The sequence below is a fragment of the Musca autumnalis genome, unplaced genomic scaffold, assembly GCF_047663935.1.
Source record: "Musca autumnalis isolate F117 unplaced genomic scaffold, ASM4766393v1 scaffold_1, whole genome shotgun sequence".
NCBI classification, from domain to species: Eukaryota; Metazoa; Arthropoda; class Insecta; order Diptera; family Muscidae; genus Musca; species Musca autumnalis.
The window spans coordinates 284,080,044-284,091,234 of NW_027411644.1; the positions used below are offsets into that span (position 1 = coordinate 284,080,044).

At 31.6% G+C, this 11,191-nt stretch overlaps 1 protein-coding gene across 1 annotated transcript; it reads right to left on the minus strand.

Moving 5' to 3' along the window:
* Positions 1-787: 787 nt before the first annotated feature.
* LOC141391320 (uncharacterized) lies at positions 788-10,963 on the minus strand. Its single transcript, XM_073964232.1, has 4 exons — positions 10,764-10,963; positions 10,551-10,696; positions 9,818-10,489; positions 788-7,077 (listed from the first exon to the last, which is right to left on the minus strand). Exons 1-4 carry the CDS (start codon positions 10,867-10,869, stop codon positions 949-951), a joined length of 7,053 nt encoding a protein of 2,350 aa, XP_073820333.1. The 5' UTR covers positions 10,870-10,963; the 3' UTR covers positions 788-948.
* Positions 10,964-11,191: the final 228 nt, after the last annotated feature.

Below are 11,191 nucleotides of genomic sequence, written 5' to 3' on the forward strand. Positions count from 1 at the left end.
TAGGAAAGTATATTTTGACATTTCGCTCATTTGCTAATTTTAACACGAAAAAAGTACAGGAACACAATGAACACAAAAATTAACATTGTAACAAAGTAATTTATTTGTTTTAACTTTTTTACAAATTTAAAATGTTTGTTGCATAAAGGCCTGGATACATAAGTTGCCTCGCCTGATTGCCTTGCTTTCCTGCTTCATTTCTGACATAATAAAAATAAAAAAGGCCGAAAAAATTTCTAACTGGGTTGCCCTTTTCTTTATTATTCTTTTATCAGAAACAAGCAAGGCAGCTTATGTAGCTAGGCCTTTAAGGTGCGAACAGAATGAGAAATTCATGCTTATCCAAGCCTAAATTTAAGTACAAGAATAACGAAATGCAAGATCACATTTTAATTAGGTAGTACTTGGCCATTCGGCTTTTACATGAAATCAAGCGTGAAGCTAGCAACAAAGTTCATTGTATTTTAACCTTCGCCATCTACCTTGTTTATTGTGATCACGTCTGCGTAATCACGAAACGATGGCTAATGTAAAACAAGCATGAAAATAGATTATCATGCTTAAGGTAGAAACACAATGACTTTTGTTGATTGCTTCACGCTCAAGTTTATGTAAATGAATAAAGGCCAGGTACTACCTAATTCGAATGCGATTTTGGATTTCTTTATTCTTGTACATAAATTCAGGCTCGGATAAGCGTGAATTTCTCAATCTGTTCGCACCTTTACTTCTTAAGATTGGCCTTTAACTTCCCATATCCCCAAAGAGAATTCAACCATAGCCATAGTTTGCATTTCTACATTTCACTTTTTTATTTAAAATTTCTTCTCATACAAAATTTAACTTAAAATTAATGAATAACACATTAACATATTTGTTTGTTTCAGTCCTTTGTTCGTTATCGTCCTTTGTTCGTTCATTGTCCTTTTTCCTTATTTGGTATTAAGTTTACATAACATTTTCATCATTGTGATAAATCATGACATCCTTTAATATGATATTGGATAGTTGCCCAACATTTTCAATATTTACCATTCCACCACAGTCCAAAGGGTATATCAAGGGCAAATTATCTAAAATAAGAGAATCCATACCAAGGTGTGTAGGTTGTCGGCTGATCAACTTATTTCCTTCGACTGGTGTAATGATAACCATTATTTGCATAGGCAGACCCTCAACACGACCCCGAGGCAATAGAAGACGATGTGGCATTAACGTAGTTTGTCCCACAATGGAATCAATGGTTAAATCAATATTACCCTCTATGGCTCGCATAACACGTTCATAAATGTCTCTATATAAAGTAACATCCCGTCCGGTCCAGTTGATGTCGAGGGAATTGCGTGAGATTACATTACGCCCTTGCCGCAAATCAACATCGAAAATGTCAAGAACTAAAGCATTTCGGCGTTGTTCTTCAATGGTCATTAAGGCATGTAATTTGGGTATTAGAAGTGTGCGAATGATGACATGTTGTTGGCGTTCCGATGTTATGTCAATGTTAATGGTAAATGCTTTGTGATTGAGGCGTGGCGTGAGACCAATAATATTTTTTCCATTACGCAGTGTGTTGCTCAAATCAAGGGGGGTTTCTTCTACAAATGTGCGCAGCTCATCAATTTTTAGGTTATTTATGGTTACGGAGTCTCGTGCAATTTCTTCTATCTTGCATTCGTATGGGATTTCAAGTTGTTGGGTTTGTTGTTGTTCTATTGTGTTAATGATTTGTTGTAATACTGTTGCGATCATGGGGTTGTCAAGGAGGTTGGATATTTCAATGTTGGGCATTAATTTGGAAATTTGTATAATTTGTTGTAAAACTTCATTTAGTATAACTTGATTTATCTGCTGCGTTCGTAAGTAATCAGGTAGTTGTTTTTGGTTGTTGATAGCTGACAATTTTTGTTCCAGACGTAGGGATATTTCTTGCATTACACCTTCCATTGCATCTACGTTGTTTGTAATTTCCGCCATGTTGTTTGTCATACCTATATTTTGTTGCATCAAGTTTATCCTTCCCATGTTGTTCATCATTAGCTTGTTGTCTTTTTGGTGGATCATATAAATTCTGTTAATTTTATCAATCATATCGATAGAGTCCGTTTGACCTATATTCTTTATCATACTTTGCAGTATGTCCATTTTGTTTGTTATTATCAGGGTATCGATAACATCCATTATGGTCAAAATATCCAGTTTTATATTGATATCCATGTTATCCAACATACTTATTCTTCTCTCCAGAGGTATTCGGTTTAAAATATTAATTTGATCAATTAACAACATCCTTTCCTTTACGCTGTTTATTCGCAATCTCATTATCGCTATCATTTTGCCATTCATATTCAAGGTCTTCATAATGTCTGTAGTTCTGATCATATCTAGTATTTTAATTACATCAACATTCTGTAACATTATCAATTTTATCATTATATCCATTCTCTCCATTATTACATATTGTTCCATTGTCCTCATATTTTTCAAAATCCCAACAATCTCCAAAATATCATTATTGTTTATCATACCGATATCGATAATTTTTCTCAATTTGTTTATAAATGGGATTCTCTCATTCATATTTATGCCCAATATATCAGTGATCACTGTAAGATCCATTCCGTTCCTCACATTCATAGTATTGATTATATTAATCCTGCCAATCGAGTTCATTTGATTCACATTCTTAATTACAATCACATTCCGCAACATATCGAATTGATTCATTTCGATCAGGTTATCGATAACATCCATTATGGTGATAATTTCAATTTTAATTTTCTTATCAATGCTCTCGATCAAGTTTATTCTCTCCATTAGGGGCATTTGGTTAAACGTATTTAGTTTTTCGACTAAAACTATTCTTTCTTTGCCATTTAGTTTAACCATTTTCTTTATCATATCAATGGTTTTTTTGTTGTTTATGCCCTTAATTATATTACTTGTTTTTATCATGTCCATCATTTTCATTACATCCACATTTTGGATCATAATCAATTTTAGCATCATATCAATTTTATTCGCCAATACAACTTTATCCATGTTTTGCAAATTTTTCAGAATAGCAACAACTTCCATTATATCTACTTCATTGATCATTCCAATATCGATCATTTTCATTAGTTTTTCATTCAATAGAGTTCTCTCATTCATTGGCAAAATGTCTATGAACATTGAAAGATCTACCTTGTCAACCCTATACCTTCTATTGTTGCTGGTCATATCCATCATGGTGTTTATTTTATCAACATTTTTCATGTCAACAATATTGCGCAACAAAACCAAATCGTTCTTTAACATCATGTTATCGATAATATTCATAATTGTCATGATATACCTTTTCATTCTCACATCCATGTTTTCCATTATGTTCATTCTTTCTATTAGTGACATGCGGTTCATCACATTGATTTGATCAATTAATGACATTCTTTCCCTTATACTTATCGTGTTAATCGTCTGCATCATTTCCTTATCAATGTTCAATCGTTTCATAACATCTCCGGTTGCCATTAGATCCAAAATTTTCACAACATTTACATTCCGGAGCATAATCAATTTTAAGGACATATCGATTTTATTTGCCATTATACCTTTATCCAATGTTCTTAAAGTTTTCAGAATATCGATAAATTCGTTTATATCAATTTCATTCATCATTCCCATATTAATTAACTTTTTCATTTGGTCCCTCAATAGGATTCTCTCATTCTTAGGCAACATATCAATGATCATTGCAAGATCTGAATTGTTAATTATTTGATCAACATTGCGCATGTCAAAAATATTGCGCAACATAACCATATCGTCCATTAACAACATGTTATCGATAACATTCATTATTGTTATTATACTCTCTTTCATTCTCACATCCATGTTCTCCATAATGTTGATTCTTTCCATTAGGGGGGTTTGGTTTATCACATTGATTTGATCAATTAATGTCATTCTTTCTCTCATGCTCATATCAATATTCAGTCGCCCTCCAGTTGTTATTACGTCCATCATTCTCACCAAATCCACATTCTGGAGCATAATTAATTTCAGCATCACATCAATTTGAGTTACAATTTGTGTTGCAGTAATATTTCGATGCAACATTGCCAACTTTTTGATTACTTCCACAATTTCTATGATATCCATTCGGGTCATTATGCCAATATCAATCATTTTTCTCATTTTATTTACCAAACGGCTACGGGTATTGTTGTCAAGATCCAATAAATCAGTTATCATTAATATATCCACATTATCCTTTGTAATCATGGTATTTCCAGACTTCATTCCAATATTCCGTAGAATATCGATATTACCCATTTCCATTATTATATCGATAACATTAATAATTGTCATTATACCCTCTTTCATTGTCACGTCGATGTTCTCCACCATGTTCATTCTTTCCATTAGGGGGGTTCGATTTAAAACATTGATTTGATCAATTAATGTCATTCTTTCCCTCAAGCTCATCATCTTGATGTTCCGCGTTATATCCACATCAATGTTCAATTGCTTTAAAACATATCCGTTTGTCATTAGATCCATTATTCTCACCAAATCTACATTTTGTAGCATAATTAAGTTCAGCATCAAATCAATTTTAGTTACGATTTGAGATGCTGTAATATTTTTTTGCAACATTGTCAACTTTGTGATAACTTCCACTATTTCCATGATATCCATTCTGGTCATCAAGCCCACATCAAGCATTCTCCTCATTTTATTTATCAAACGACTGCGGGTGTAGATATCAATATCCAACAAATCAGTTATCATTGAAATATCCACGTTGTCTATTGTCCTCATGGTATTTCCAAACTTCATTTCTATATTCCGCAAAATATTGATTTTACCGATTTCCATTATTATATCGATAACATTCATTATTGTCATTATACCCTCTTTCATTCTCACATACATGCTCTCCATCATGTTGATTCTATCCATTAGGGGGGTTCGGTTTAGCACATTGATTTGATCAATTAATGTCATTCTTTCATGCATGCTCATCATCTTGATGTTCCGCAACAAATACATATCAATATTCAGCCTCTCGATTTCATCTCCCGTTACCATTAGATCAATAATTTTCATCACATCTACATTCTGGATCATAATTAGTTTCAGCATCACATCAATTTTAGTTACAATTTGTGTTGCAGTAATATTTCTTTGCAGCATTGTTATTTTTTTGATTACTTCCACAATTTCTATGATATCCATTCGGGTCATTATGCCCATATCAATCATTTTCCTCATTTTATTTACCAAACGGCTACGGGTATTGTTGTCAAGATCCAATAAATCAGTTATCATTGATATATCCACATTATCCATTGTAATCATGGTATTTCCATACTTTATTCCAATATTCCGTAGAATATCGATATTACCCATTTCCATTATTATATCGATAACATTAATAATTGTCATTATACCCTCTTTCATTCTCACGTCGATGTTCTCCACCATGTTCATTCTTTCCATTAGGGGGATTCGGTTTATTACATTGATTTGATCAATTAATGCCATTCTTTCCCTCAAGCTCATTATCTTGATGTTCTGCGTGATATACACATCAATGTTCAATTGCTTTAAGACATCACCGTTTGTCACTAGATCCATTATTCTCACCAAATCTACATTTTGCAGCATAATCAATTTCAGCATCACATCAATTTTAGTTACCATTTGTGTTGCTGTAATATTTCGTTGCAACATTGCCGCCTTTTTGATAAATTTCACTATTTCCATGATATCCGTTCTGGTCATCAAGCCCACATCAAGCATTCTCCTCATTTTATTAATCAAACGACTGCGGGTATTGATATCAAGATCCAATAAATCAGTTATCATTAAAATATCTACATTATCTGTTGTCGTTATGGTTTTTCCACTTTTCAATTCCATATTCCGTAAAATATCGATGTTACCCATTTCCATTAGTATATCGATAACATCCACCATTGTCATTATACCCTCTTTTATTCTCACGTCGGTGTTCTCTACCATGTTCATTCTTTCCATTAGGGGGGTTCGGTTTAACACATTGATTTGATCAATTAATGTAATTCTTTCCCTCAAGTTCATCGTCTTGATGTTCTGCGTGTTATACACATCAATGTTCAATTGCTTTAAGACATCTCCGTTTGTCATTAGATCCATTATTCTCACCAAATCTACATTTTGCAGCATAATTAATTTCAGCATCACATCAATTTTAGTTACCATTTGAGATGCTGTTATATCTCTTTGCAACATTGCCAACTTTTTGATAACTTCCACTATTTCCATGATATCCATTCTGGTCATCAAGCCCATATCAAGCATTCTCCTCAGTTTATTCAACAAACGACTGCGGGTATTGATGTCAAGATCCAACAAATCAGTAATAATGGTTTCTAAGGTATTCTCAGACATCTTGTCCACGTTCGACATCCCACCATTGTGATCCATTAACATGATACTATCGATAACATCCATAATGTTTATGATCTGCATTTTCATTCTCACCTCCATGTTCTCCATCGCATTCATTGCTTCCCTTAAGGGCATTCGATTTAGGATATTAACTTGATCAATAATTTCCATTCTGTCGTCAATGTTCATAATGTCGATAATTTTCCTTACATCCACATTCTTGAGCATAATCAGCTTTAACAAAACTTCGATTTTATACACCCTACCTATTTCAGAAACCATGCCAACATCACGACGCATTACATCAAGTATTTCATTGATATCTTCTCGGTTTATTATACCCATTTGCATCATCATGCTTAGTTTGTTTTGAATCAATATTTTATCCTCTCGATTCACATCCAGGAGATCCAATATCTTTATCACTTCCATGTTATCATCAATCACATTTGTATTATCGATTTTTTGTAGGGAAATCCTTTCAATATTTAATCGTGCCAAAATTTGTTTTAAATGATGTATAACTAATTGTCCTAGGTGTATTTTTTGATTGTCTTCCGCCACATTTGCTAGGATGCTTCGAGGAGCTCTCTGTTGGGGCATAAGGATATCTGTTAAACGCATACGCGATTTTCCAATAAGCTTATCAGTTACTTGTTGCTGTTTATAAAAAGAAGAAAAAATATATTAATTCAATTGCCCACATGCATTTTTTGTCGATAGCAACAATATATGTAAATATTCTACTCGATAACATTAGTTTCTATAGAAATGATTGAGGATAAAATTTTTTTATATTGAAATTCTTGCCAATAAAAGAATTTCTGTAGGAATAATTGAAGATTAAAGATAATTTCTGATGAAATAATTGTCGGTAACATAATTTTTATAGAAATTCTTGTCGATAACAAGATTTTCTATAGAAATTCTTGTCGATAACAAGATTTTCTATCGAAATTCTTGTCGATAATAAGATTTTCTATAGAAATTATTATCGATTACAAAATTTTCTATAGAAATTCTTGTCGATTACAAGTTTCTCTTTAGAAATTCTTGTCGATATCACGATTTTCTATAACAAATTTTGTCGATAACAAGATTTTCTATAGAAATTCTTGTCGATAACAAGATTTTCTATAAAAATTCTTGTCGATAACAAAGTTTTCTATAGAAATTCTTGTCGACAACAAGATTTTCTATAGAAATACTTGTCGATAACAAGATTTTCTATAGAAATTCTTGTCGATAACAAGATTTTCTATAGAAATTCTTGTCGATAACAAGATTTTCTATAGAAATTCTTGTCGATAACAAGATTTTCTATAGAAATTCTTGTCGATAACAAGATTTTCTATAGAAATTCGTGCCGATAACAAGATTTTCTATAGAAATTCGTGCCGATAACAAGATTTTCTATAGAAATTCGTGTCGATAACAAGATTTTCTATAGCAAGTATTGTCGATAACAAGATTTTCTATGGCAATTCTTGTCGATAACAAGATTTTCTATAGAAATTCATGTCGATAACAAGATTTTCTATAGAAATTCTTGTCGATAACAAGATTTTCTATAGAAATTCTTGTCGATAACAAGATTTTCTTTAGAAATTCTTGTCGATTACAAAACTTTCTATAGAAATTCTTATCGATAACAAGATTTTCTATAGAAATTCTTGTCGATAACAAGATTTTCTATCGAAATTCTTCTCGATAACAAGATTTTCTATAGAAATTCTTGCCGATAAGAAGATTTTCTATAGAAATTCTTGTCGATAACAAGATTTTCTAGAAAAATTCCTGTCGAATACAAAACTTTCTATAAAAATAACAAGATTTTCTTTAAAAATTCTAGTCGATAACAAGATTTTCTATGAAAATTATTGTCGATTATAAGATTTTCTATGAAAATTATTGTCGATTACAAAATTTTCTATAAAAATTCTTGTCGATAGCAAAATTTTCTATAGAAATTCTTGCCGATAACAAGATTTTCTAGAAAAATTCTTCTCGATAACAAGATTTTCTTTAGAAATTCTTGTCGATTACAAAATTTTCTATAGAAATTCTTGTCGATAACAAGATTTTCTTTAAAAATTGTCGATAACAAGATTTTCTAGAAAAATTCTTGTCGATAACAAGATTTTCTAGAAAAATTCTTGTCGATAACAAGATTTTCTTTAAAAATTCTTGTCGATAACAAGATTTTCTATGAAAATTATTGTCGATTACAAGATTTTCTATGAAAATTATTGTCGATTACAAAATATTCTATAAAAATTCTTGTCTATAGCAAAATGTTCTATAAAAATTCTTGCCGATAACAAGATTTTCTATAGAAATTATTGTCGATTATAAAATTTTCTATAGAAATTCTTGTCGATAACAGGATTTTCTATAGAAATTCTTGTCGATAACAATATTTTCTATCGAAATTCTTGTCGATAACAAGATTTTCTATAGAAATTCTTGCCGATAAGAAGATTTTCTATAGAAATTCTTGTCGATAACAAGATTTTCTATAAAAATTCTTGTCGACAACAAGATTTTCTATAGAAATTCTTGTCGATAACAATATTTTCTATAGAAATTCTTGTCGATAATAAGATTTACTATAGAAATTCCTGTCGATAACAAGATTTTCTATAGAAATTCTTGTCGATAACAAGATTTTCTATAGAAATTCTTGTCGATAACAAGATTTTCTATAGAAATTATTGTCGATAACAAGATTTTCTATAGAAATTATTGTCGATAATAAGACGATAACAATATTTTCTATTCTTGTCGATAACAAGATTTTCTATAGAAATTCTTGTCGATAACAAAATTCTCTATAGAAATTACTGTCGATAACAAGATTTTCTATAAAAATTCTAGCCGATAACAAGATTTTCTATAGCAAGTATTGTCGATAACAAGATTTTCTATAGCAAGTATTGTCGATAACAAGATTTTCTATAGAAATTATTGTCGATAACAAAATTTTCTACAGAAATTATTGTCGATTACAAAATTTTCTATAGAAATTCTTGTCGATAACAAGATTTTCTATAGAAATTCTTGTCGATAACTAGATTTCCTATAGAAATTCTTGTCGATAACAAGATTTTCCATGGAAATTCTTGTCGATAACAAGATTTTCTATAGAAATTCTTGTCGATAACAAGATTTTCTATAGAAATTCTTGTCGATAACAAGATTTTCTATAGAAATTCTTGTTTATAACAAGATTTCCTATAAAAATTCTTGTCGATAACAAGATTTTCTTTACAGATATTTGTCGATAACAAGATTTTCTATAGAAATTCATGTCGAAAACAAGATTTCCTTTAGAAATTCTTGACGATAACAGCAAATTGGAAATAAATTCTTAGAGATATATGTTCTTCTAACAACCTACCGTTTGATCGTTGGCAATCACAATATCTTCACTTGTGTGATTGATGATTAGTTCATCGATGAGAATATTAAGGAAAGCTCTCAAACCAAAATCTTCGGAAATAAGACCCTTGATATCAGTTCTTGGACTAATCGAAATATCCATTTGATTTCTATCTCCAAGTCGATTTTGAAGCGACAATTGGTGGTGAACATCACGCCACGGCATCCACAATTGGTCTCTATCTACAACCACTGATCCTTGGTTGTTACGTACAGTCATGTCTCTAGTATCAATAATATCCAAGATATTGGGACGTGAAGAAGCCAAATTTCTTTGCATCACTCGATCACTACTTTCGACATTTTCCACGGAACGTATTATGGAGTTCTTATTGATATATGTTTGTGGTAGAATTTCATACAAGGCTGGTACAATCAACATTTGGGTATCATGGCGATCTTCCAAAGCCAGTGTCAATGCATTTACAAATAATACAGGATTAATTGTTTGACGTGCCAAAATGGCCAGACGTTGTAACATTTCAAAGTCACGGCATCGAACAAAGAGACGATATAAGCCAATTAATTGGCGTAAATGCATTTCATTGGTAATGGAGAATGACATATTGCGTTGCAACATGCGATTATCGCGAATCAGCTCAAGCATCAGTTGCATGTCGTTGTCGAGAGGCTTTCGGGAAAAAGGACTTCTATTAATATCTTATTCTCACACTTTTACACTCGTTACTTACTCCCACATATATATTTTCATCAATTATATCCTCTTTTGAGATCTCCTTAATGTCCTGCATTGGTAGTTCGATTTGTTTTAACACATCCAAAATGAACTTTTGACGAAGTAATTCATCTCGAGTCATTGTATAAAGATGCCCAATAACTGAATATAGGATACAAGTTAGTCAAGGACTTTTTATTTATATGTACTTCTTTTTCCAAATCCTTACCATTTCGTTTGCCTACAACCTGCTGCACATTTATTGGTGGCCTCTGGACAATTACTCTGCCTGCCGCCAAACCGGCCAAGCATAAAAGTATTATTGAAATCTTCATTGTCTTCAAATGAGGACAAATTTTTTCATTAGTTTTTTAAGGATGTCTTCAATATACTGACCACTCAAACAATGGAAAGTCTCGACGTGACTGTGATTTGATCAAACATCAGTTTGATTTTTATACTCTTTGCGTGCAGGCCTATGTTTGTGACGTTATCATATCTCCACTGCAGGTCATATTGATGCCCAGTGATAGCAAAATCATTTCTTTTTTTCTTAATTTTTCCTATAATATTTAATTGCCTCTTTATTTGCTAATAAATTTTTTTTGCAACATATTAAATAAGACAAACATTCACCTTAACAGACATTATCTGCAA